The sequence below is a fragment of the Castor canadensis genome, chromosome 7, assembly GCF_047511655.1.
Source record: "Castor canadensis chromosome 7, mCasCan1.hap1v2, whole genome shotgun sequence".
Taxonomy (NCBI): domain Eukaryota; kingdom Metazoa; phylum Chordata; class Mammalia; order Rodentia; family Castoridae; genus Castor; species Castor canadensis.
Window position 1 is genome coordinate 27,256,583 of NC_133392.1, and position 26,533 is coordinate 27,283,115.

Here is a 26,533-nt window from a genome sequence, read left to right on the forward strand (position 1 = left end):
CACTTGAGGGCCAGGGTTAGAAGCTGGTTCCAGGGACAAGAGTCATATTGGGGGCTGCCATAAATTAGGAGGTGGGATTTCCACTTCCCATGAGAATCCTTTATTCGCCCCAGCTGAGATGTGGGCATTAGGTGTTAAATAAGATTTGGAGTAGGTAAGGATGCTGTACAGAGGGGTCCAGGAAGAGGGCTGAAGATGGGCAGTAGCTCAGTGCACCTGAGGTTGGGGGTGCCCGTGGCAGAGCCCTCCTGGTGGCTCAGGAGGTGGACCCAGTTTTTCTGTCTCCTGCTCCACTGACTGGCTCCCATATGCACTGTCTTCTTTCACCTCTGCTGGGGAGACATAGGAAAGGAACGGGAGAGTGAAGGCCTCAAGCCTTCCACCCCTGGGCTCAGAGCCACCTTCCAGGTTGGCCCCCTTTACCTGTTGTACTGGGCAGCTTGTCTCGGGTCTCAGGACCTCTCAGCAGTCTCACTCCTTCGTCTAGACCCATGTCAGCCAGTGCATCCAGCAGACCCGCCAAGTCTCCACCAGCCAGCTGAGGAGAAGGAAGAGGCAGGAGGTCTGAGAGATGCTTAGCATGTAGGGTTGGGAAACCTGGGGCAAAGAAGCACTGGGGCTGTAAGATAGGTAAGGCAGCTGGGGCTGGGCAGGGTACAGGCCATCCCACCTTATAACTGCGCAGAAGGCTGCCACTAGGCGAGGCTGTCTTCCTGTATGTATCCACCAAACTGCGCAGCCCTAGACGCTCTGCCAGTTCTGCCCAGCTGCCCTGGGCTTCTGGTCTGTCTAGTAGCTCCTCCAGGTTCTGCAGAGCTGCTTCCCCAAGTGACAGCCCTGGTCCTGAGGAGACATATATAGACATGTCAGTTTCCTCCAGAAGTGGAAACAAAGATACCGGGATACACACCAACTTTCTCCTTGGTAACCTGACCAGACAAGGCAGACAAGTGACTGGGGCAATGGATGGGAGACAGGGATGGAGAAAGGGAGTGCCCCTGGCAGAGGTCGTGGAGGAGGAGGAGATGTCCATGAAGAGGGATCTGGGACCTGGAAATGCCTCATGCTACCTCACCTGCAGGGCTGGGCGGTGTCAGGGGAGGCTCCACGGTGTTCTGAGCAGCATTTAGCAGCAAGGTCTTCACCTGGGGAGACAGCTTTGACTACCTCCCATCCTAGTCCTTAAGCCCAGCTATCCTTAAGTCCCCCAACCCCAAGCCTAGGAGGTGCCTGGTGCCCTGGTACATCTACTGCCAGGCTGGTCGCCTCACCTTGGTGCTGTGAGTGAGGTCAAGAGGTGTGTGGCCCCGGAAGCTGCTTTGGGTGTCCCTCTCAGGCCCCTCAGAGTCTGAGTCACTCTCTGAGGTTGGAGGTGAGGGCAGTGGGCACAGGGGCTCCTCGTTCTCTGCATGAATGTCAGCACCTGGGGGTGGGAAGCAGTCAATGAGGGGGCATTAAGGGCCCACTTTAGGGACTGCAAAGTGGGGGGACTGGGAGACACCTCCTTTCCTCCCCATCCTATTCATATGCCTCTAACGGTGAGACTGACCAGCCTTTAGAAGGAGGCGGGTGAGGGTCGGGGATCCCAGTCCGGCTGCCAGGTGTAGAGGTGTGTTTCCAGCAAAGGTGCGGGCATTCACATTGGCATGGAGCTGTGGGGTGCAAGGGAGTGGATAACCCCAGCATGCTCTTCTTTATTCTAGCCCCCACTCCCAAATCCTTGGCCCACCCTTTCCACAACCCCTATCCCTACCTTGGTGACCAGATGGGTGACCAACCCCAGCTCCTCCATCTCTGTGGCTAGATGCAGGGCTGTTCGGCCCCCCTGCCGTTCTGCAGCCTCCACTTCAGCCCCACTGTCCACCAGCAAATCCAGGCACTCAGGGCTTCGAGCACGAACTGCCAGGTGGACTGGGTATAGTCCTAGGGATACATACAGCACATTCAGTCTACAGCTATAACCCCAAGTTGGCCCCTAGACCAGCCCTGACCTTTCAACCTCAACAGTTCATGTCCACTCACCAGACACCCTCTAGGGTCTCCACCCCTGGCCTAGAGGAGGTAGGGAATTTACCCTCAAAGTCAGGCATGTGCAACATTTGGGTCACAGCAGAAGCTCCACTGCACAGTAGGGCACGCAACAGGTCTTGAGCTCCAGCACCTGCCCGCAGCGCCAGGTGCATGGCTGAGTCTCCATGTCGATCCAGCAGTGCGGGGTCTGCACCCACCTGTAGCAGGAAGCTCACCACCCTTGTCTGCCCAGTGATCACTGCCAGGTGCAGAGGTGTCTGGGGAAGATGGTAGGATGAACCAGGCGTACCCCAGCTTAGGACTCCCTCCCAATCCTTTCCCCCTCACTACTGGCTGCCCCTCACCTGGTGCAGGTGGTTGGTGAGGTTGGCGACACCAAGGTACTGGGCATGGTAGATGACATGGACTATCTGCTCAATGACACTGGTCTGCCCATGGATGATGGCCAGGTGCAGTGGCCTGTGGGGTGGGGAATGAGACTGGTCTAGTAAGCCCAGCCATCCTCAAAACCCCACTACCTCAGTTTCCCCTCACTGCAGCCTGTTGGTCCTAAAATGTCTCCAAGGGCATTGCTGTACCAGAACCTAATCCTTCCGTGCACCTTTTAAGGTAGTTGCTATTGTGCCCCTTTCAACAGTCGACAAGCCTGAAGTTTGGAGAGATTAAGTATCTTGAAAAGAACTAGAAAATAGCGATGTCAGACTTGCTACCTGGTTATCCAACTCCACATCCCTTGCCTGCCCAACCCCTCAGCCTTGTATGAAGCGCTGTGGGACCCCCAGCCCTAGCAAAGCTGTCTCCACCCGCCCACCGCCTACGTGTCTCCGTTCTCGTCCTGCGCCGTCAGCAGGTGGCGCTGTCCCGCCAACAGCGCGCGCGCATCCGCTGTGACGCCGTAGTCAAGCAAGGCTCGGGCGCTGCGCTGCGCCAGGCCGAACAGGCGCGCGTTGTACTCTTGAGCTGGAGGCGAAACAGGGTGTGGGTGCGGGGTAGGTTCCTGGTCCGGCGTCCCGCCCACGCGCATTCCGGGGGCCGTACCTTGCTGCAACGCGTCTGGGGCCTGTGGCTCACTTTGGGGGTTCCCGGGAGGCGCGCTCGGCTCCGATGCTTCCTCTCCAGCATCCACGCCTGGCGCCTCGGCTGCCATCTGCGCCCCACCCCCGCCGCCCGGATAGCAGCCCATTGGGGCCGTGCCGGACTGGTAGGGGCTGTAGGCCAAGGGGGGGAAAAAGCCGAGGCTGCCACCTGTAGGTATGGGCAGGGCTGTGGGGAGCGGACACCAGCCAGGACTCTCCCAGATTTCTCCCCCAACTTCTCTTCCCATTACCCTTACATCCTCCTCCACCCATCTTCCAGCCATCCACACCCCCTCACCTCCTCCAGCTCCTCCAAAACCCCCAGCCGAGCCCCCAGAGCCTCCTCCCATGTGGGAGCCACCCCCGAAGTGCTGGGAGAAGGTGGGCAAGACCTTCCTCCGCTTCCGCTGCACCTCCTCCTTGTCTGGGGGCAGAGGAAAGGGATGTTAAAATCCCATTTCATGTATCTTGCCTGAGGTGCTCTTCTTGCAGCCTTCAAGCTGGCTCCAAGAAGTCACTACCACTACCCTGGGCACCTCCAGCCCCTCCTTCCCACGCCTCCCCGCCCCTTCTCAACCCGGTCCCACCTTCCACCAGAGGGTAATAGGTGAACTGTTTGGAGTCAGAGACATCCCCACCACGCTTGCGTTTCAGTTGCAGGAACACGGTTACAGGACGCTCAATCTTCATCTTGTGATAGGGGGGTGTGCGGAACACAATGGCATACTAGCGGGTGAGGGAGTGATAAGGTGTCAGTGAGGCCTTTGCCTAGTCCAGCCCCAGCCTGGACCCTGGTCCCTGAGTACCTGTTTATGAACATCTGTGGGAGAGAAGTCCCCAAAGGCCTGCCATCCATTCTCATCATCCTCATAGAAGCGAACCTCAATATCGTCTACAGGCAAGAGTGAAGCTTGGTCACAGCTCCTGGTGGAATCTCCAGGTCCATTTATTCTAGAGCTGCCTTGGCCCCTAGTCTTACACTCAGCATCCCTCCTTTCCAGCCTGGGCTCCAGCCTCACCTTTCTGCACCTTGTCACAAAGCAGATAAACTTCATCTCCACCTCGCACAGAGCCCGCTGTCTTGTCCATTCGGGAAATCTTTAGGTTTGAGGCCCCTGGAGACTCTTGGGTGGGAGATGGTACAAGGTTGATCAGATGAAACAATGGCATGGCATACGGATGGAGTTGGGGGCTCTGTGGTCATTCATTTATCAACAACTTAAGGAAGTGCAGGAAGCACTAGTATCCTCAATTACCAAAGACAGAAGCAGTACTCAGACTGCTTCAGACCACTCAACTCATGTGTGCTAAGGCCAGGTTCAAATCCAGCCCTATCTGACCACAGCTTGAGAGTGCCTCTCATCCTCCCTCTGCTACTTACCCCTATCCCCCTGGGCTGCTTAGGATACTCACTGCTGTCATGGATGGGCTGGGAGATAACAGGCTTCAGGGGCAGGGAAAAGGAACCATCACTGGCTCGAAGGAAAGCAGAGAAGCGCAGCCGCACAATACTCAGATCCATTACTTTCTTCAGTTCTTTGGCCTCCTGTTCCAGCTCTCGTCGCTCAGCCTCTGAGTGGTGAGCACATGTGCAGTCCTGGGCTCCTCCTCCATGCTCCTTCCATGAGCACCTCCCATGACTCTCCATGCCCCCATACCTGTAAGGCCCTGGGGCCTGGAGCGAAGCCGCTGTCTTTGAAGTTTTTGTATCATAATCTCCATCATGTTCTTCTTGGTCACATGCAGAACACCCAGGTTATTAAATCTGAGGAGGGGGACGGAATCAGCAGCCTTTACCCTGCAGCTTGTCTCCTGAGACAAACACCCCACTGCCAAGCTCAACCCAGTCCTATCCTGCAAGGAAGCTATTCTAGTTTATACTAAGGGCCAAACTAAATATCTCCCCTTTATTAGATGCTAAGCATACAAATGGATGGGCTTAGGACTGGCAGGTAATGAGGGGGCATCCCAGTTGGGGAAAGGGCTAGGGGACACCTACTGGGCAGTCATGTCCTTGGGCCCCACAGACACGGCGCAGACCCCTAGCTCCGAACATTGCTTTCCCACCAGGCTGTGGGCATGAGCACGAGGTGGGTCGCTGTGTGTTACCAGGTCCACTTCGATCTTGGCTGGTCCCTCGTAGTTACAGATCTGAGAGGGGCAAGGGGTTGTCAGCAGTGCCCCTGAACACACTATCCCTTAACCTACCTTCCAGCCCCATTCTGGCTCACCTTGACAGTGGGATAGGTCTTCCGGCCCTTCTCACTGGAGGCACCTGGCAGGCCTCCATGGGAGGGGCCTTCACAGCCATATCGAAATCGGAAGCCTCGCTGAAAATGGAATGGCACAGTGACATTGTGATCAGGAGAGCACCCCAGCAGCCGCACCCCTAGCCAGCAGTGACTACAATGACCAATAGTGTCTGCCCTGAACCACCACCACTCCACTATGATCAACAGCCCACAACTATCCAATCCAGTAGCTGTCCCCATGGCCACCCAGCTACAACTACCCCACTTGCCCCCAAAGCTGAAGCCATTTCACACCATCCCTTTTGCTCACTCACCTGCTTAGGCTGCTCTACAATCACCAGGTAGGGGCCATCAGCTAGAGACAGAGGGAGTTTTACTGAGCCAGACTCTCTGAGCCCATCCTCTGGGCAGAGGGTATATGCTTGCGCTTCTCCTCCAAGACAAGGTGAGGTTAGGGGACTTACCTGTGTCTGGGGCTGGATCCTTGGACTCCACAATGGAGGGGTTGAATTTGAAGTCATCATATTCAGTGATGCCGTCCAGACCCTGGTTTGGAGACAGGTTGGAGGAGGCAGCTGATATGAGCCACCCCAGAGCCCTCCACCTCCCAACTCCAAGTCCTCAGTAGTCACTCCTTAGGCCCACAAGAAAGCTCCTTTCAAAAGCAGTTTGCGTACAGGACAGACCGACAGGCAGGCTGAGATAATTCTGAGTACATAACAGGAGTAAGAGTGCAGAGGGGGCTCCGGCAGACAGACACAAGGGGCACCGGCCACCTTCAGGGTCAGGCAGCGTGACTCACTGGGTTGTAGCAACTGTCCATGTCTCTGGGCTAGGCCCGGCTCTGTCTGGTGTCTTCAGCCCTGATTCGACTTCTTAGCGTTTTAGGCGCCCGCCTAAGGTGTGTGGGGGAGGAGTGGCGGGGCGGAGGGGGGAACAGATCAGGACAAGGGTGGGGGACAGAGGGGGACCCAGGTTTGAGAGAGGGTCCGATCTCCTCTGGCTGCCCGTCCGGGTGTGGCGGGTAAGATCCGGTGGAGGTCGAAATCCGGAGCTGGGCTAGGCCCGGGAAGGGGCAGAAAGTTAGAACAGTTTAGGAAAGTCCCGAAAATACCAGGGGGAGGCGGGGCCGGAGGGGGCGGGCCTGGAAATGACGCCTTGTCCCCGCCCCCGCGGCGGGAGGGGTGGGAGACTCTCGTCGGCCTGCGGGTGCCGGCTGCCGTCTGTTCTCTGGCAGAGGAGCTTCCAGAACCAGGGAAGACCCTGTGGGGAGGGTTGGTACCCCTTCTCCCTTCCGGGCTGGTGCCAAGGAGGGAGGGCCTTTCACGGCCGGGGAGGCTCACAGGCCAGGCCAGGTCGGCCACTCACCCCCCTCCTCTACCCCGGCCTGGAGCAAATTTGGGATTTTCTGCCAGGAGGGAGGCCACGGCTGATTCACCCCTGGGGCTTTTGGGGGGACATTCCTGCTTTCGGACGGCCTCCTTTTCGAATGGCCTGTAGGCGGGGGCTCTTCCCAGTGGGGCCCCAGGGGTTCTGCCCCGAGAACGTGACTCTAGGCCGCGGGTGGGGGGGGGTACGGGAAAGGCGTCTCCTCCTTGGGATAGGCTCTTCTCTCTCTCCCCAAACATCTTAGCTGCTCGTATTCCCACGCTGCACCTGTTCCGGCCCCTGCACGCCCCGGACCCCAGTCCCACGACCGTGTGTAATACGCGTGTCTCTCATCACAGGTACGCGAGTGTTCCAGCCCTAGTGTTTGGGAGCATGTGTGTGCAAGGTGTCAACGTACGTGTGCAAGTGAGCATTTGTCTACACAGGTGAGTCCTTAAGCTTCGCAGTGTGGGTACTTGTCGATGCACAGCCGGATGCGTAAGGACACGGTAAAGCGTATTTTGGAGTTTGTGCGTGGAGTATGTCCTGGCAGTGGTGTACAGGTGAGCACGTCGGCCTGTTGCATGTGTGTGCGTGTTCGGTTACTTGGAACGCTGTTGTGCACACGCCGGCGTAAGTGCAGGTGTACATACGAGTCCGCGTGTCTTTGAACAAAGATGTCGACGTGTACCAGTGTGTCTTATTGGTGTGCGGGCTGTCTGGATGTGTGCGTCTGCAGTTCTCCAGCCCCTGGTTCAGTCACCTAACCTCCCTTAGTGTCCCGGCCACCCAGGGGTCTGAACTCGGCCACTCACCGTGGCGGCGACTCCGGTTCCGGCTTCTTTCCGGACCCGACTCTCCTCGGACGGGTCGAGACACCTCTTCAGCTATCAAGACTTCAGCCGGGAAAGCCCCTTTTCGGCCCCCGGGTGGGGGGAATTCCCGTGACGTCTCCGTGCGTCACTCCCCATTCCCTTTTTCATTGGCTAAAAGTTTAACTCCGGGACTTGCGTAGCCAACCGGGAGCGACGCAACCGCGCCCCTTAGAGGAGAAAGGTTTGCACTGGGCCGGCAGCGGGAATGAGGTTCCACCCAGCGGGAGCTCTGTCCGCTGGACCCGCCCGAGGGGAGGGGACCACTGGCAGAGTCCCGAGCCCCAAGCCCCACTCCTAGCCGAGAGCCCCGGCCCCGGTCTCTTCACCCGCCCAGGCTTGTCCTTCCGGGTGGGAGCCCTCGCTGCTGTTCGGCTTTTGCTGCGACTAGTGCTTGGCTACCTCTGAAGCTGGGGAACCCCAGGGGGCAGCCTGCAGGACCCAGCCGAGCCCCACTGCTCGGAAGTTAGGGGAAGAGGAAGGAAGTTGATCTTGCGTTCAGTCCCAGATCGCCATCTGGCGGACTCTCTGAAGCCACAGGAAGACTCCGTACTGGCCCTTGGGGTCCCCTCGTCTCCTGCTTAGTCTAAAGGCATCTGGAAGAGACCATCTATTACAACAGTGTAAGCGGTAGGTTCACAGCTCATCAGGTTTTCAGGCTGACCTGAGTTCTACGGTGGGGAAGGAAAAGGTGTTGCCTAGGAGACGCATTCATCCACCAGGAACATCTGGAACATTAGAACTGAAAAGGCGTCCAAGTCTAAATAAACTCTTGCCAGTGTAGAAAATCGCCTCATGACTGTGGGTGTAACTCACTGGTAGAGTGTGTGCTTTGCCTGTTGGAGTTCCTGCGATTTATCCCCGGAACTACAAGAAGACAGCAAGAAAAACCCCAAACAAAACACCTGAAAATCGCCTCTTCCCAACTTCCATTTGAGCTCTTCTAGTGGCAACAAGGTCAGGATAGGAATTCAGCAAGCATTAACTCCGTGGCTGGACCTCTCTTGGTTGGTAGAGTTTCTCTTTAGGAGGTGCACAAGTGACCTCCATTTCTGGAGTCCTCCTCGCTTAGACTTGTGGTGGAACACAGGCTATTTCAGTCTCTCCTGCAACTTGCCCCAGGCCTTTTTTAGAACACAATTACACGGCTGGAGGTCCAGTGGCAGAGCATCTGCCTAGCAAGCATTGAGTACTGAGTTCATGAGTTTAAACCCTAATACCACCAACCAAAAAAAAAAAAAGTAAATACAGGTTGAGTATGCCTTAACCGAGACCAGAAATGTTTCAGATGTTGAAAAATTTTTGAATTTTAGAGTATTTTTGTAGACTATATGAAAATCTGAAATGCTCCAAAATCTGAAATTCCATGGATTTTTGTTTAGGGGTGCTCATTTGTGTTACCTTTACAATTATTGGCAAAGAAGTTAAGGCTCAGAGAGGATTAACATAGCCAGACATATAGCTAGAAAGGGACAGAGCCAAGATTCATATTCAGTCTCTTGATTCTAGGATGACGCTCTTTCCCCTAATACTGTATAAAACAAAGCAGGCCTTTCCACTTTTTGGTGGATCTCTCCAGTAAATATCATGAGATGCTGCCAATCAATGATTTGCTAAAATCTAGACATTTTGTGTACTGTTTCTCTGGTAAATCAATTTTTGTGTGCATGTGATACTAGGGTTTGAACTCAGGGCCTACACCTTAAGCCACTCTACCAGTCTTTTTTTGTGAAGGGTTTTTTCAAGATTGAGTCTCATGATCTCTTTGTCTGAGCGGGCTTTGAACCGAGATCCTCCTGATTTCTGCCTCTTGAGTAGCTAGGATTACAGATGTGAGCCACTGGGACTTGGCGGTAAATCAGATTCTGAACCCTGAAGTTAAATGGAATAAGATTAGTCTGGAATATTTCAATTTAGTGAACCTGTGCTAGTTGCTGCTGTTCATGGCTGTCCTTTCCAACTGCTCATAAACTGGCTTGAAACTAGCAAGATTTCTCCCAGAGTCCACAACAGCTGAGCTATTGTAGTTTCAAGTTTCTGAACTGTAATTTATCTGAAGATTGAAATCTCTTATCATAAAAAATTTCAAATATATAAAGTGTGTCTGCCCCAACAATTCCCAGCACATGGCAGCGTGGAGCTTTCAGCTAATTCTAAATATTGATTGTCAGTTGCTATAGCCACATCTGTCTGGGATTAAGAAACTTCTTCATTAGCTGGACACCAGTGGTTCATGCCTGTAATCCTAGCTACTCCAGAGGCAGAGATCAGGAGAAGGACCACAGTGGGAAGCAAGCTGGGGCAAATAGTTCATGAGACCTTATCTCAAAAATACCCAATATAAGACAGGGCTGGCGGAGTGACTCAAATGGTAGAGCTCCAGCCTAGCAAGCATGAGTACCTGAGTTCAAACCCCAGTACCTCCCCAAAAAAAGAAACTTTTTTTTCCAACTGATGTTTTGGTTTTTTTTTTGGTGGTCGGGGGGAGGTAGACAACAAGAAACTGCAAAATATGGAATGCTTCATGAATTTGCATGTCATCCTTGCACAGGGGCCTTGCTAATCTTCTCTGTATCGTTCCAATTTTAGTATATATGCTGCCGAAGCAAGCACTTTCCCACTGATTTTTAACTTAAATACAATCTTTGCTTCTATACCCAGCCATAGCATGATGCTGGGGCCAGAGAGTATACACCAAAAATTTTTTCTGTTCATTCACCAATAGAGGGCCTTAGCCCAGCACCTATGGCTCATGCCTGTAATCCTAGCTAGGATTGTGGTTCAAAGCCGTCCCAGGCAATTAATTTGAGAGACCCTGTCTCAAAAATACTCAACACAAAACAGGGCTGGTAGAGTGGCTCAGGTAGTAGGGCACCTGCTTATCAAGAGTGAGGCCCTGAGTTCAAACCCCAATACCACAAAAATAAATAAATAAATAAATAAATAAATAAATAAACAAAGAGGGCCTATTTTGGAAAACTATCTGCTTGCTGGCAAAAGTTAAGCAATCATATGTTAATTGGTAATAAGTGCTTCTGAAAAAAATTAAGTAGCATGACAAGGGTTTTCTAGCTCTCAGTCAAGGAAAGACCTCACCAAAGAGGTAACATTTGAACGTGACTTGAAAGAAGTGAGGGTGAGGTCACGCGTCCTATCTGGGGGAAGAGTATTTCAGGTAGGGGATGAGCATGAGGAGGTCCCATGAGTGTGTTTGGCGTACTTGAGGAACAGCAAGGTTAGGTAGGTGAAATAAAGAAGAACTTTGAGGTTAGGGATATAGCTCAGAGGTAGAGAGCCTGTACAGCATGCATGAGATCCTGGGTTTGATTCCCAGCACTGAGGTGGCAGAGGGGTGAGGGGTAGGGAACAAGAACTCTGGATTTTCTTCTGAACAAGATGGAAAGTATTGTAGGGGTTTGGACAGTAGAACTCAAATAGCATGATGGTTTTAAAAGGGTTCATAGTGTAGGGAACAAAGGTGAAGGAGGGAGACCAGCAGTCCTATAAGTAGTGGCTTAGATTTGGGTGATAGTGGCTAAGGATGTTGGGAAGTAGTGACATTCTAGATAGAGTTATAGGTAGAAGCATCAAGATTTTCAGGGGACTGGATGCAGTATACGAGAAAAGAGGAAGTTTTTGGTGTATGACCTTGGAAGAATGGAGTTGTTCTCTAGTGATGTGGGGCAGACTGGGGAAGAAGCAGATTTGTAGGGGGTAATAAAAAAGTTGGTTTAAATTTGTTATATTTGAGATGCCTATGAGTCATACAAGTGAAGATCTAGAGGGACTGGTGGATGAGTCTGAGTTAAAGGAGAGGTCAGTTGGCCATGAAAAGTTGGAGTTGGGCATTAAGTCAGTGTAATAGGTGATATTTGAAGTTTTGCCAATGGATAACATCACCCAGTACAGAGAAAAGATTTGAGTACTGAAGGACCAAGCCCTGGGGCATTTTAATATTCAGAGATAAGGAGTCAACAAAAGGTACAGAAGAAGGCATATGGCCAGTGAGTGGAGGAGAACCAAGAAAATCCAGAAGCAGAGTGAAGAGGGGGGTGATCAATACTTGATTTCAAGCTCCTTCTCCAGGTCCAAGCAATTCTGCTTCCCCTCAGCCACACATCTTCCAACCAGGAAGCCCTGACAAAGATGAATACCCATGCTCTAATAACCATGTGTATTGTTTCTAGCATGGGGTGGGGCACATGTGGGGTGTGTGCCTATTATAGCTCATTCTGTAATTAATTCATCTTCCTATCTCATCTCATGCACAGAAAATTCACGTTCTCTCGTGTACATCTCCAGTTTTCATGGACTCCCACTAAACCCTGAGATCACAAGGTGATAGCCTGTTTCTTTGGTTGCTCACCCTTGTATTTCTCACGATAATCTAGGGAAAATCTGTTTAGTTCTGGAGGGTTTCTGCACTACCACTTTCAAATGGAAGAAAAATAGGAAAGAACATGAGGTGTAGAGTGAGCTGGACCTGGGTTTGTTTCCCAATTCCCTTATTTCTATGCCTTGGTCTCTCTGACCCGTTGCCTCATCCAGAGGAGGAAAAAAAGTACTTCTAACAGGATGTTTGAGCAATATACTTAATACTGACATACACAGGCACTCTAGCAATGTTAGTTCTCCTTGTGAGGGTCTTAGGTCATGTAGCCATATCCAGCTTTCCTCTGGATTTTAAAAAATCTGTTCTCCTAGAGTTCTGGTGGGAGGCATTAAGACCAGCATTTCCTGGAGGGGTTAAATCTAATTAAGATATATTGTAAACGCTTTGGTAAATGTCACAGTGTGCTCTCAGTACCAAAATAATATGCTAATAAAAATTAAAAAAAATTAAACCCAGCTTAGAAAGTTGAAATATTTATTAAGTAAAAATAAATAAATCAAATAAGATCATACCAAAGGCAAAAATCTCAAAAGTAATAATAATAAAAAAATCAAGAAAAAAGGCAGGAGAAAGCAATAAAAGGGAGAAGAGTTAAGATACTGAAGATGTGTTTTGTTGGGGTTAAAAGACTTGCGTAATGTGTAAGTTATGTCTGTGGGGCTTAAGAATAAGTTACAGAAATGCCACACACATACATTTACTCAAAAAAATTTGTTTCTTACACATTAAGCTCTAAAAGAGAAACTCCAGCTTTTTTTTTTTTTGCAGTACTGGAGTTTGAACTCAGGGCCTATTCCTTAAGCACTTCACCAACCCTGCCCCACCCCACCCCACCCCACCCCTGCCTTTTTTTGTGATTTTTTTTTTTTTTTGGTGTTGCAAACTATTTGTCCAGGCTGGCTTCGAACTGCAGTACTCCTGATCTCTGCCTCCTGAATAGCTAGGCTTACAGGCATTGAGTCACAGGTGCCTGGTGAAAGTTCAGCTTCTTTAATAAAGACTAGCATTTCCCTTCAGATTGTGCTACTGCTTTCCCCAAGATCTCATCACTTCTGCTTCACCAAGTCCTTCCTCCTTGTTCATCAGAATTGAAGTATGAGCTCCTTTCATGAGCTGCCTTTGCCTTCAAAGCAACATTATCAACAACTGGAGGTGTGGCTTAAGTAGTAGAGCTTAAGTGTGAAACCCTAAGTTCAAATCCCAGTCCCACCAAAAACAAAAAAAACAAAAAAACCCCCAAAGAAACAAAAACAAAAAGAAAACCCTACATGTATCAACTCTTTTATAATAGACTGAGATATCTGGTGAATGTTTTTCTTTGCTTTCCAGCAGGGAGTTGGATTGTATGTAGTTGCTTCAGTTTTCTTCCTAAGTTGACTAATTGAGGGGCATAGAGTTGTCATTCTTTTGTTCATAGGCTGACCTTCAGACTTTGTCTCAGCCAATACTCTTTCCCTCACAGAGAAACATGTGGAAACTTTAAAGGCAGAGCTTGTGGGTCTCAGATCGGAGAACACACTGAAGCTGAGTCAAGGGCCGGAGTCTTCAGCTAATTGTAGATTCAGACTTTTCCACACTCACCCATAGAGCCCACTGACCTTAGGTTTTTGGTTAGTGTAGAGACCAGGCATGGTCTAGGCAAGAAGAAAGGGAAGAGAGTGAAACTAGTCCAGTTTTCACCAGTTTTTTCTCAAAACAGGAAATTCCCATTTCTGAGGCACCCTTTTTGGCACCTGAGCAAGGTACTTACAGAGGTCCAAACTCCTGGCAGTGTGGAAGTACTGAGTAAAGGGAAGCAAGGGTGCTAAGGACTGTACAGACAGCTGGGCCTCAAAAGCCAAGGGTGAGTGCCCCAAGTCTCCATGAACGAGACCAGCTGGTCATATCACAGGTCCCACTTTCTACCATTATACCCAGGCAGGGCAGGCATCATTGCACAGGGAGTCAAGATGGTCTAACGACTTCTCTTGGGAAAGCTTAACATAGCATTGTTTGTTTCTGCACTGTTGGGAATGGAATTCAGGCAGTCATGCATGGTAGGTAAGTGCTTTACCACTGGGCTACATCCCCAACTCCATAGCACAGTATTTTGGATCCCCCACCCTGCCTCGGCACTGCACGGCCACACTGTCTGCCCTATGCACACTCCTGTCTTAACCCTGATGTGAAGAGCAAGAAGGGGAGAGGTCCTCCAGTCACACTGCAAAGACTGGGGTGAAAAGAGGTTGTGGGGCAGGGAAAAATTGTCCCATTGCAGTTTGAGATCAGAATGACTCGCTGGGCTCAGAAACATGATTGTAGCTGTGGGCAAGATGACCCACCTCTTCAGTTACTAGGGTTCCTTGTGCTCTCTAGCTCCAAGCCTGCCCATGTTTGTTGTGGAGCAGGTATAGAGCTACCCAAGCCCCTGGCATGCCTCTACTTGATGAGGGTGTACTGCTACGGCAGTGGTGGGATAGCAACAGTGGTGAAGAAATCTTGACCCCAGTCACTCCAGTCCTGTCATCTGGCTGGTAGCTGAGGGCCATGTATGTCAGGCCTCACTGGTGTAAGTTCAGTCTCACTTTGTCTCTGTTCAACCCAATACCCAAGCCTTGGAACATCCCAATAACATGGTACCCTGACCCATAAGCTCAAGAAGGAAACCAGAGGGATAGGCAATGATGTTGGTACTAAGACCTTTATTACATCATAAAAAGTCTACTGTCATCGTTTATTGTATGTACATGCTCCTGTGGGGCAGTTCCCCCACCCATCCCCACCTGCCCATCCTCCACAGTGCCAAGCAATTCTCCAAACCTATCAACTATTTAATAGAAGAATTGGAGGAAGTGGCCCAGGGCTGATGGGTGTGGGGTGAGAGAGGGAAACAAAGTGCAGAGTGGTTGGGTTTTGCTCTCAACACCTGACCTGGCAGGAGGGGTATAAGGCAGGCACTGCAGGGTGGGCACAGCGATGCCTCCCCAAAGCTGCCAGGCTGGAGGCAGAGGCTGCAGGTGGTACCTGAGTGAACTCTCAGGTTGGACCCTCAGGAATGGAGAGTAGAGGAATAAGGTCCAGCAGTCTGAAGTGGGTCCCAGCAGGGGCTATGAAAGTTCTTTTCCCTATCCAATGGCAGCAAAAGCAGCTCAGATTGAACATGAAGAGTTCATCGCTCCTGGGACAGCTGGAAGGTGGGCCTGGGATTGCCTGGTGGGAAGTATTGGTCCTGATCTCTGAGGGACCTGCCTTAGTTGACCTCGGAGGTGGGTATGGGGTCTGTGGGTCGGGGTGTGGCCAGGAGAGGCACAGGAGAGGTGGCCTCGATAAGCGCAGGGTTGAGGATGATGGGCAGAGTCATGGGTGGCACGCCCACCTGTAGTGGGGAGGCCAAGGGCTGCAGGATTAGTGGGGACTGGGTCAGAGGGGGAGGACCATCTGGGGTAGGACTCAGGCTGCTGGGGTTAGAGGCCACTGGTGACCCAGGGGAGCTGCTGGTGGTGGCTCGGAGGCCCTCAGGATTCTCCAAGTCTGTAAGGAAAGTAAGATGCCTGCAATCAGACTTGTTGTTGGTATGAACAACTCTCACATTCCCCAGCTGGTATACCAAATCTCTGTTCTTCCCAATTCTTTTCCTGGGCTAAAACATTGGGAGTCTCCCCTCAAAACTCATCCCAAAGTTCAGCCACCTTATTATAACTCTTCACCTCTTTCACTGTACCCCTCATCAGGTTAAATTTGGTCTGGATTTTACTAGACTCTAAAGGTAGCCTGAAAATCTCAAGCAGTATTCATCATAGCTTATTTGGCCTTGCTATTTCTCACAGGAAAAGCAGGCAAACAGGATTCTTCTGTTGACTCTTTTCCCTGCCTTCTAACCCATGCTTAGTTGCAATCCCAAGCTACCCTGGACATCCTTTTAGGCCTCCTTCTTCTTGGCCAACGCCCAGCAGTTCAGCTTGGAGAAACTCACCACAGGCCCCCAGCTCTGAGAGTATCTCTGGGGGAGGTGGATGACCAGGTATTCTGGGGTCACCAGCAGCAGAAGTCAGGTGGGCTGAGGCCAGAGGTTTTTGGCTATGATGCTCCGTTGGAATAGGGTCTAGGGCAGGCAGAGAATCCAAATGGCAATTCTTAGTGCTTTCTTTCCAGCAGGATCCTAGCTACCCCTGGGTCTTTCTACCCACTGGTTTTCCCACCCCTCAAGTCACAGAACAAATTCAGCTTCGAGGATTCTTTTAAGGCTGGGCCAGGCCCCCTACCCTGGATGACAGTCTGCTTGAAGAGTTCATCGCGCAGGTGTGGCAGAAAGCAATCAATGCGCTCCCAGGTGATTTCCCAGAGGGCAGAGGGGCCACCTCCTCGTGCATCTGCATTGTGGAAAATCTCTGCTGTGTCCATCACCAGGAGCATGTTCTTCAGAGATTCAGGGATGGCCTCTGACTGTAGGTGGCAGCAGGACCATGAGAACAGAAAAGAGGCATGAGGGAGGCAGATGCCAAGGGGGAGACAGCAAGTCTGCCAACAGATGTGAAAGGAAGTGGCCAGTGAGAGTCAAGCTAAGGTAGAACATACCAGTAAATCACTGGAGCCTGCATGCATGTACTTGTCCATGAAGTCAAGGATGGTGAGCCAAAGGGCAGCAAAGGTGGAGAGTGACAGCAGTGGAGACAGGTGCTGCAGAAAGACCTAGGACACACCAGCCCCTTTCAGCCAAGGGTGGTGTTGGAACCTTCTGTATCCCTTTCCAAGGCTGGGAGGCAACCTTGCCCCACCTTGCATGGGAATCTTAGATCAGAGATTGCTCTGAAAATCCAGAATTCCCCAAAGTCCCTGGGTCCTGCAGAGTCTCCATAGCCAGGGGTCCTGAGCACCTACATTCTATCTCTAGGTCCCACCAGAAACCCTGGCTTTCCTCCTTGGGGAAAGGCAGGGGTTGGGAGAGTAGGTAGATGTAGGATGGCGAGCAGTACCTTTGAGAGCAGTGTGGAAGCTCTCATCCGGGTCTCCTCCATTCCACCCACATCTGCTGGGCTGATGTTCTCTAACAGCTTTGTTAGTAGAGGAAACAGCACCTGATAGGTAAATATCCAATGTCACCTTAGCAGGATCAGTTGGGCAATCTTGCTCAAGGAAGATGGAGCTAGGGAGGTTGGGAGGAGCAGGGAAAGTCTGATGCAGGCTAAGGACAGACATTAGGGGCTCTTCAGGCTTCCTGGCTCTCCCTGCCTTTGGTTCTGAACATTATCTTAAGACCAGTATGAAGTCCTACCTTGTTAAAACAGGACTCCCATTCCAGGGCATCTAGCTTTTGCAGGTCATGTACCAGTAGTGCTCGCTGCAGATAGGTCAGTGCCTGCATCCGCACCTGGCGCCGGGCGTCACAGCACAGGCAGGCAATACCTGAGAGCAAGAACAGGTTGAGGATCACTCAGGTATTTGGTCCTGGTGTTCCCCAAGCTCCAGCATTACCTCTGCCCTACCCTGCCTCCTCCTGCAGGTTTACCCTGTAGTAAAGGGCACCAGCAATGGGCCCAGAGGGTGCGTGAATCAGCTTCAATCTTCTGACCACCTGTCTCCAAGTGGCGCTGCTCCTCTGCCCATGAGCTGTAGATAGAGGCTGCCCGAGTATGCAAGGTGTGCATCAGGTCTAGCAACTGGAATCATAGGAGAGGACAGTACATGAGTGGGATTAAGTCTGGTGGGTCTCTTCCCCACTCCCTGGCCACTGTCCCTGAATTATCAAAGGGCTTCCAGCATCAGTCATGTCATGCTCCACCCATCTTGCTGCTCCCTTTGCCTTGACTTGATGAGCTGGTTGCCCTGATCCTGGCTGTATTTCTCAAAATCAGGAGTTGCTCATGGTAGAGACTTTAGATGTGGATTAAGATTAAACAACATTATAGCAAGAAACGTACTTTTCAATTCTATTTCATATCTTCTCATACAAAAAGCCTCTTTAAAAACTTAATTAACTAATGCATTTAATTAATTTTGTTAATCTTATTTAAAAACAAAGCAAATCGCAGGTTCAGAGACTTTCATGGGCAGTAGTGTCTGGCCAGATCTAATCCTTTTTTTTTTTTTGATACCAGGTCTAACTATGTAGTCCAAGTTGGTCTCAAATTTATAATCCTCCTGCCTCAGCCTCCCTGGTGCTGGGTATTAGTCAGGTGCCACAGCACCAGGCTAATACTTTTTTTTTTTTTTTCCATCATTTTTTTTTCTAAGGATATTCTACTTAAGACAACTGTTTCTCCATTTTTTGGGCAGTACTGGATTTGAAATAAGGGCCTCATGCTTGCTAGGCAGGTGCTCTACCACTTGAGTCGTGTCCCCCGCCCTTTATGATTTTAGTTTTTGGATAGGGTCTTGCATTTTTGCCTGAGGCCAGCCTCAGACCATTATCCACCTACTTATACCTCTTATGTAGTGGAGACTTCAGCTGTGTGGCACCCCACGTAGCTTAGTGGTTGAGATGGGGGTTTCATTAAGTTTTTGCCCAGGCTGGCCTTAAACTGAGATCCTCCCAATCTCTGCATAGCTGAGATTACAAGCATTAATCACTACACCTGGCCTGTTTCTCCATTTAGTTATATAAAGTCAATTCATAAAATCAATTTTATATGCCTTGAATAAACACACAATAACTCTGGAAAGATAGACTGTGATGGAAGGATAACTGGTGATGTGATTGTCTCTAGTTAGGGGAACTTAATGGCTGGAGACAGGAATGGGATGGAAACTTACTTTTGTTAGTTTACCCTTTTGTATATGTATATGTACCATGTACATATATTACCTATCCAAAAAATAAACAAATCTTAATTTTAAAATAAATTAAGCAAAGATTTACAAATGGACTTGGATAAGGGGAATTCTGTGCAGGTAGTGGTTGAGGGCTTAGGGCAGAACATACGGGCCTTTCCTCTTAGTAGTCCTGGCTTTCCCTGGCCCTGCCCAGGCTCCTAGTCTCAGGGACAGGGGAGGAGAGAAAGTAAAGGGTGCCATACTTACGTCCTGACTGACCTGTAAAGACACCGTATGATAGCTGGCAGGCACACCTTCATCTTCATCGTCATCACTATGCCCACCCCGAGTGGCATGTTGGCTGGAGGTTCGAGGCCTCCGAAGCATTGAGCCCTCCTTGGATTTTTTCTTGAAGCGGTTCCCTTTGCTGTCATATTTGTGACTCTTGCCACGTTTTTCTTGGGACTTGCATCCTGAACAGAGCCGGACCAAGCTCACATTTCCACAGCCACAGGCAAAAATGTCCTGCCCTTCTCCACCTCCCCACCATATAACCACATGGCCACCCCCCCAACTGCTCCTTCATCAGGTGACCTACCACCATTCAGACTGGCCTCCACAAAGATGCGGAGAGTCTTGACACAGAGCTCAAAGTTGTCAGGGGTGATGTGGGCAGCATCTCGAACAATGAAGGACAGTGATTCAACACACTTAAGCAGGGACTTTGTGTCATGTGGCCCAAGGTCCAGCCCCACTGTTAGACTATACTGATTGACCAGGGGTGAAGGGCCTGGTCGGCTGGGTCCTGGCCCTGGCTTGGAGTTATCAATGTCATCCTTCCCCACCTGTAAAGTACATAGGATACAAAATGGGGGCCCAGGAATGTCCTCTCAGAGAACCAGGAATTTCTGTTACAGGCCCAGGAGGGACGACCCACCAGCCACCCACCCACTCACTCACCATTAACCAACCACTGTTGACCACATCAGCATCTGTGGCTGATCGGTGTATCTTGCCAGGCCTGCCATGGTCAGTGTAGACCTCTGAGTCAGAAGTGTATCCCCGGTCCAGGCTAACATCATTTTGATGATAGGATGGGAGCTCGCTGTCTGACTGGGCCCCTAAGACAGGCAGGGAGAAGAGAAGAGTCCAGGTAGGGATGGGACATTGGGGCAAAGGATAATTTAGACTCTTGGAAGAAAGGTGCTGAGGCCTGGCCTCCTCTCTGTCTGGTCTGGCTTATTTTCAGCCTGGTCACCAGAGGGCTGAGATCTGGATAGCTTCTCTCTTGACCAAATAGGGAAGCAGGCTAATTTGGGCTCCTGATAGCATCTAGTAGCAGCTGTTAGGGAAAGGGGGTGGCAACAAGGACATAGTTTCTGGGGAAGCATGCCTTCACGATAGTAGGAAGCTTGACTTCATAGCATTCTGCATTGCCTACTTGCTTTCATGCTATTTAACTGTGGGCACTGGCCAACAGGCACTAGAAGATCTAGAAGCAAATGGCAGAAGCCAGGCATGTTTAATCTGCTCAATGCAATAACCTGTGTTTTGTTTTCATGTTCTGGCTCCTGGGCCATAGCTACTTATCTGCCAGTGAGAGTTTCTCTGGGAAAGAGCTTACCAGCATCAGGTGCGTCAGCTCTGGCTGTGGCCTGTAGAGCAGCTGGAGGCTTCATGCCTGAGCCAATGCATTCTAAGAGAGTGAAGAGTGTGGCCCAGTCATCACCCAAGTGGATGTTGGCTGCGTTGGTCTTAAGGAGTTCATGGAGCCCATATGCAACCTGGTGGCTGACTCTGGACAGCACACTGGGCTTCATCAGTAGTAAGATGCGCAGGGAGAGAAGGACCTGGAGTGGGGGTGGGGAGCAGGAAGTGGGGAGTGGGTATATATTTTTCTGACTAGTCCCCTTCCCCATCGTCTTTTTAGGTCAGTGAGGAGTTTGGCTAAGACCCAACTTGAGACAATGGTGCTGGTCTTGTCTTTTCCTCTTTTTTTTTTTTTTGGTGTGGTGCTAGGGATCAAACCCACTACCTTGCACATGCTAGGCAAGTGCTCTACCACTGAGCTGCACCCTTGGCCCATCTTCATTTTTTTACATTGAAATATTTATTGAGTTAATTAGGCTCATATGCAATTGTAAGAAATAATACAAGGAGGTCCCTTATACACTTTGCCCAGCTTATTCTAATGGTAACATTATCCAAAAGTAAGTACAATATCATAATCAGGATACTGATATTGATCTTATTTGGATTTCTCTTAACTTTACCTGTATTCATATATGTATGTATCTAGTACCAATTTTACCACCTGTGTAGGTTTGTGAACCTACAAGTCAAGACAATGAACAGTTCCTACACCATGGAACCCTTGCTGCTGCCCTTTTATAATCGTATTTCCTCCTTTTCCCTGACCTATTCCTAACCCCTTGCAATCTAGCCTCAACTTCTAAAATTTTGTGAGGTCAAAAATGTCCTACATACAGGCTGAGTGCTGGCAGTTTGTACCTTTAATCACAGCTACTCAAGAGACAGAGATCAGGTGGATTTGTGATTTGAGGCCAGCCCAAGCAAATGGTTTATGAGACCCTATCTTGAAAATATCCAACACAAAAAAGGGCTGGCAGAGTAGCTCAAGTGGTAGAGCACCTGCCTAGCACATACAAGGCCTTGAGTTCAAACTCCAGTACCACCAAAAAAAAAAAAAGTCATATAAATGTTATTATATAGTATATAATCTTTGGAGATTGGCCTTTTACTCACTATAATTCCCTGGAGATGCATCAATAGTCTGTTCTTTTAAACTGCTGAATAGTATTCCATGGTATATGTATACCATAGTTTATTCACGTATTGCAAGTAATCTGAACTGATCCAGTTTTTGGCTACTATGAATAAAGCTTCTATGAACATTCATGTGGTCTTGAGATCTTGACACTTGAGCCATACCTCTAGCCATTTTTGCTTTTATGTTACTTTTTAGATAGGGTCTTGAGTTTTTGCCTGGGGCTGGCCTCAGACCATGATCTCCTACCTTTGACCTATCACGTAGCTGGGGTCACAGGTACATGCTACCATGTTTTGGCTTAATGAATGAGATGGGATCATACTAACTTTATGCTAGGCTGGTCTGGAACCTTGATCTTTCTGATCTTTGCTTCCAGAGTAGCTGAGATTATAGGCATGTAACTAGGAGGGTCCAGTCTTTTTTTTTTTTTTTTAATAACAAGATAAGCTTTCATTTTTTTCTGGGATAAATGCTCAAGAGTTCAATTGCTGGGTTGTATAGTAATTGCGTGTTTAGTTTTATAAGAAACTGCCAACAGAGTAGCTATAGTATCTTTTATTCTCACCAGCAATGTATGAATAATCCAGTTTCTTTGCATCCTTGCCAGCATTTGGTATTATCACAGTTTTTACTTTACCCACTCTGTTAAGGGTACAGTAGTACCTCATCATGGTTTTAATTTACATTTCCCTGATGGCTAATGGTGCTGAATGATTGGCCATCTGTATATCTTCTGTGGTGAAATGTCCATTCTGTTTTGATAATAGTCTTTTTTCAAATATGTGATTTGCAAATATTTGCTACTGGTCTATAATTTCTTTTCACTCTTCAAACAGGTTCTCATAGAGCGAGTTTTTAATATTAAGTTCAATTTATCAATTTTTTCCTCTTATAGTCTGTGCTTTACTGTCAAGTCTAAAAACTTGAGCTGGTGGAATGGCTCAAGTGGAAAAATACTTCCCTAGTAAGCACATGGTCCAGTGTTCAACCCCAAGTACTGCCAAAAAAAAAACCAAAAACCAAAAAATCCTCCTTAGTTATAGATTCTAAAGATTTTCTACTAGTTTTTATGGTTTTTACAGTATATATTTAAATTCATGATCTATTTGAATCAATTTTTCTACAAGGTATGAAGTTTTTGTTTTTGTGGTATCGGGGTTTGAACTTAGGCCTACACCTTGAACCACTCCACCAGCCCTTCCTTGTGATGGGTTTTTTCGAGATAGGGTCTCACAAACTATTGGCCCAGGCTGGCTTCAAACGACAATCCTCCTGATCTCTGCTTCCCGAGTAACTAGGATTACAGATGTGAGCCACAGGCGCCAGCCACGGGTGCCCAGTGGTATGAGGTTTTTAACTCAAGGTTCATTTGTTTTAAACTCCTGTGAATTTGAATCACTCCAGGACTCTTGTTGAAAAGGCTATCCTTCTTCCATTGAATTGTTTTCATATCTTGGTCAAAAATCAGTTACACTGGACATGACGGTATGTGTCTATAATAATCCCAGCACATGGGAGACTGAGGCAGGAGGATTGCAAGTTTGAGGCTACATGCAGAATTTGAAGCCAGCCTGGGGCCACAAAGTAAAACCCTGTTTCAAAAAAACCAGTTAAGCGTATTTGCGAGTCTGTTTCTAGGTTCGGTTCTGTTCCATTGACCTATGTATCTATTCTTCCACCAATACTACATAATCTTTTTTTTTTTGGTGGTGGTGGTACTGGGGTTTGAACCCAGGGCCGCTCGCTTGCTAGGTAGGTGCTCTACCACTTGAGTCATGCTTCCAGCCCTGTTGTGTTGGGTATTTGCTTGGATTGGCCTTGAACTGCAATTCTCCTGATCTCCGCCTCCTGCTAGGATTACAGGACACCTATCAATTCATAATCTTAAAACTGTAGCTATAGTTTAGTATCAGCCAGAGTGATTCCTCCCACTTAATTAATTAATTTATTTTGGCAGTACTGGGGTTTGAATTCAGGGCTTCATACTTGCTAGGCAGGTGCTCCACCACTTGAGCATACCTCGAGGTCCCATTTAATTTTTTGTAAAAATGTTTGGCTATTCTATGGCCTGTGCCTTTGTATGTAAATTTTAGGATAAGCTTATCTATATCTACAAAAAAACTTGCTGGGCTATTTGTTACACTTGTAGATTAATATGGGGAGAATTGACATCTTTATTCTATGTTGAGTCTTCTAATCCATGAAAATGTGATTTATTTGTATCTTTGATTCGTATTAATTTTCAGGATACAAATGTTATACAAATTTTGTAAGGTGTATATCTAAGTATTGCACATTTTATTTGGAGCACTTATAAATGGTATTGCATTTTTCCTGGTGGTACTGGGGATTTGAACTCTTGCTCTTGCTAGGCAGGTGCTCTATCACTTGGGCCATACCCCTTTTTTTTGTTTTAGTTATTTTTCAGATAAGGTCTCATGGGTTTTTTTGCCTGGGGCTAGCCTTGGACCAAGATTCTACTACCTGTGCATCCCAGTAGCTGAGATTACAGGTATGAAACGCCATGCTTGGTTTGTTGGGGGTCTCACTAACTTTTTGCCCATGCTGATCTTGAACTGTGATTATCCTGATCTACACCTTCCAAGTACCTGGTATTATAGTTGTGTGCCACCATGCCTGGTCCTTAAAGCTTCCATATGTTCATTGTTAGCATGTGGAATTGTGATTAATTTTTATGTACTGATCTTATGCCCTGTGACTGTGTTGAACTTACTTATTAGTTCAGTGCTGGTTGATTTTTGTAGTTGAGCCAAAAGACCTTATGCTTAGGAATCTGAAACCAGATAAAAGGCAGGAGCAGTCCAACCCTACAAAGGCTCAGAGGAAACTACCAAGGTTCAGGGCACTAGCTTCATGCCTGAGGTTATTTCAGGCTCAGCCCTAATTCCATATGTTAGACTGGACTAGCCCCGTGGCTGGTCACTGGACTTATGATGTGGAGGACTACATGTACTCACTGTCTTAGGCCATATTCACAGCTGACAATGTGGCTTCAGTCCCTTGCATACCCGCCCACCCTCCCAGATGCACTCTGCTTACCTGGCCACTCATCTCTTCTCTCCGGAGCAGACGAATGGCTAGGCGTAACAGCCCTACCACTGCCCGCTCCACAAGGAAACAGAAATCTTGTGCTTGGACACAGAGGTGGTATAGATGGTCTCGAACAGTCTGCCATACACAGCCTACACGGTCCCTACAGAGAACATAAGGGATGAGGACAGTCTCAGCTAGGAGCGTCTATTGGGCAATAAGTCTCTTAAATAATACCAATGAGTCATTGGTATCATACTCTAAGCAGATCAGTATAGTGAGCAGGCATCTCCCCTAATGCCTACAGTTTTATGTACTTCTTGCTTCTAGACGCCTTTCAGCAAGATGACTTTCATTCTTTTGGCCCATTATGGGGTCTGTCTAAAGATTGCCCTCACCTGTCCTCTCCTACCTGTTCTCCAGTACAATCCTCAGTAGCATCTCCAGACAGAAAGCAGCATCTTCCTCATCATATGTCTCTTCATCTGGTGTCACTGACACCAGAGCCTGGAGGGGGAACAGCAGCAGGAAAGTAGCTGAAATCAAGGCACACACTACTGCCCCTGTTCCCCACTCCTAGACCCAGCCAACTGTCCTATCTATTTCCTTTTCTTATTCAGTACCTTCATGAGCTCCTGCAGGGACTCCAGCTGGAGGAACTTGCTTTCTGTGATCATCTTTTCTGGGTCACAATGCTAGAGGTGCATAAGAGAGATGATGTCTCCGATAAAAGAAAGAAAATATCCCCAGGAGCCAAGGAGGGAGGTCAGAGTCATCCAGGTCATGATGAGAGATGATGACAGATCATAAAGAATAGACAGTGCTATTCTTTAACTCACAGGGCTGCATATCTTTCCAGTAGGGAGTGGTCTAGGCTTTCTCACCAGGGGTGGACAGGCAGTTACCTTGATACATTCCAAAGCCAATCTCTTGGCCTCTTGGTTCTCAGTGGATGGACCCCGCACACTAGACTGCTCAGGACCACTTAATGTCAGCCAGCTCACAAAGCTCAGTACTGTTGACTCTCCTCTGTAGGAAAAGGGTACATGTTCTGGTGAGCTCCAAAGTTCTGACCCTTCCTACCCAAGGTTCTCAGCTTCTGGTAGGCCCTTACCGGTTTGATGGTGTCTCTTCTCTCTGTAGAGAGATCTTGCCATTGGGATCTACAAAATCTTCTACCTGTAAAAGTAGGTCAAGAATAATTTCATTCCAGGGCTGGCAGAGTGGCTCCAGTGGTAGAATGTCTGCCTAGTAAGTACGAGGCCCTAAGTTCAACTCCCAGTGCCTTTAAAAATAGTAATAATGATTTCTTTCCATATGTCCTTTGCATTTCTTGCCCCTCAAGCAAAGTTCTTTGGACTTCTCCCTGTAGCCCTTTGCCCTTACACTATTGTGCCCCTCTAAGTAATGACTGGCAGTGGCTTCTACTTAGCCTTTCTTTACAGGTTACCCCCCCAATACCACCCTCCCACACAAGATATGTGATATTACATTTGAGAGGTTCTTGGTGAGCACTGGCAGGTATCAGGCCCAGTGCTACTCTAAACCAATTTTATATGTAGACATCACAAAATTCTAGGGCTCTTGCCTTGTTAATGTTGACTCGCCTATCAAGAATTACCTCTACCATAGCCTTGGGCAGCAGCTGGGCTCGAAAGAGCTGTAGCATGGCCTCCATGATATTCTTCCAGCCCTCCCGCAGGATGTCACCATGACGATGGGCCAAATGGAATACTGTCTTGGCTGCAATGTGGGCTTTAGGGTTGCTTCCAAATACACTGGGCAGGTTCTCAATAGACTGGAGAAGAGGATGAAAAGAGGCTCAGGGCTTGGCTAATGTTTGGAAAGAATACTGTCTCAGGTCTCTCTGCCTATGGTTCCCTGAGAGTCCTTTGGCTGGTTTGCTTCAATCCCCCATAATACTGATGAGAAGGGCTAACCTGGTTAAGATCTTCCTCAGTCTAGTATCT

General features: G+C 48.9%; 2 protein-coding genes, 1 long non-coding RNA gene and 1 other non-coding gene across 16 annotated transcripts in view; 1 reads left to right on the forward strand and 3 right to left on the reverse strand.

Moving 5' to 3' along the window:
* Window positions 1–60: 60 nt before the first annotated feature.
* On the reverse strand, window positions 61–8,254 carry Nfkb2 (nuclear factor kappa B subunit 2). Of its 5 annotated transcripts, none has more exons than XM_020171212.2 (23): window positions 7,543–8,254; window positions 6,162–6,255; window positions 5,824–5,905; window positions 5,674–5,714; window positions 5,339–5,437; window positions 5,107–5,258; window positions 4,766–4,872; window positions 4,521–4,679; window positions 4,127–4,231; window positions 3,914–3,999; window positions 3,695–3,833; window positions 3,406–3,531; window positions 3,070–3,276; window positions 2,850–2,991; window positions 2,376–2,490; window positions 2,075–2,288; window positions 1,754–1,923; window positions 1,550–1,652; window positions 1,272–1,423; window positions 1,076–1,145; window positions 671–843; window positions 424–538; window positions 61–332 (listed from the first exon to the last, which is right to left on the reverse strand). In XM_020171212.2, exons 2-23 carry the CDS (start codon window positions 6,180–6,182, stop codon window positions 208–210), a joined length of 2,703 nt encoding a protein of 900 aa, XP_020026801.1. In that variant the 5' UTR covers window positions 6,183–6,255; window positions 7,543–8,254; the 3' UTR covers window positions 61–207. The 5 variants fall into 5 exon arrangements, with proteins under 5 accessions (XP_020026801.1, XP_020026802.1, XP_073934536.1 ...); XM_020171213.2 differs by having other exon boundaries at window positions 61–329; window positions 7,543–8,252; XM_074078435.1 differs by lacking the exon at window positions 3,406–3,531.
* Window positions 6,439–20,596, forward strand: LOC109691304 (uncharacterized). Its single transcript, XR_002212866.2, has 2 exons — window positions 6,439–6,633; window positions 7,087–20,596. It is a non-coding gene; the product is annotated as an uncharacterized lncRNA (long non-coding RNA).
* On the reverse strand, window positions 10,106–10,212 carry LOC141425143 (U6 spliceosomal RNA). Its single transcript, XR_012450235.1, has one exon. It is a non-coding gene; the product is annotated as a U6 spliceosomal RNA (small nuclear RNA).
* The window catches only part of Gbf1 (golgi brefeldin A resistant guanine nucleotide exchange factor 1), a 123,796-nt gene continuing 111,919 nt past the window's right edge, over window positions 14,657–26,533 (reverse strand). For 6 of the 9 annotated variants that reach the window (XM_020171217.2, XM_020171216.2, XM_074078432.1 and 3 more), the window contains 17 exons: window positions 26,185–26,361; window positions 25,678–25,742; window positions 25,469–25,592; window positions 25,187–25,258; window positions 24,976–25,070; window positions 24,573–24,726; window positions 20,346–20,571; window positions 19,682–19,842; window positions 19,320–19,566; window positions 18,989–19,194; window positions 17,478–17,628; window positions 17,244–17,374; window positions 16,945–17,046; window positions 16,547–16,660; window positions 16,234–16,414; window positions 15,945–16,073; window positions 14,657–15,502 (listed from right to left, as the gene is read on the reverse strand). In XM_020171217.2, coding sequence (XP_020026806.2) covers window positions 15,222–15,502; window positions 15,945–16,073; window positions 16,234–16,414; window positions 16,547–16,660; window positions 16,945–17,046; window positions 17,244–17,374; window positions 17,478–17,628; window positions 18,989–19,194; window positions 19,320–19,566; window positions 19,682–19,842; window positions 20,346–20,571; window positions 24,573–24,726; window positions 24,976–25,070; window positions 25,187–25,258; window positions 25,469–25,592; window positions 25,678–25,742; window positions 26,185–26,361 — 2,616 coding nt within the window. In that variant the 3' untranslated portion in view covers window positions 14,657–15,221. The remainder of the gene's footprint in view (window positions 15,503–15,944; window positions 16,074–16,233; window positions 16,415–16,546; window positions 16,661–16,944; window positions 17,047–17,243; window positions 17,375–17,477; window positions 17,629–18,988; window positions 19,195–19,319; window positions 19,567–19,681; window positions 19,843–20,345; window positions 20,572–24,572; window positions 24,727–24,975; window positions 25,071–25,186; window positions 25,259–25,468; window positions 25,593–25,677; window positions 25,743–26,184; window positions 26,362–26,533) is intronic. The other 3 variants (XM_074078430.1, XM_020171219.2, XM_020171218.2) reach the window with 1 other exon arrangement.

Excerpts from the sequence above, each read along its gene's own strand:
- Nfkb2 (XM_020171212.2), bottom strand. The coding sequence starts at position 6,182 with ATGGACAGTTGCTACAACCCA. Across the intron at positions 4,000-4,126 it reads TTGTGACAAGGTGCAGAAAG|ACGATATTGAGGTTCGCTTC; the intron begins GTGAGGCTGGAG and ends TCTTGCCTGTAG. Across the intron at positions 333-423 it reads CAAGCTGCCCAGTACAACAG|CAGAGGTGAAAGAAGACAGT; the intron begins GTAAAGGGGGCC and ends ATGTCTCCCCAG.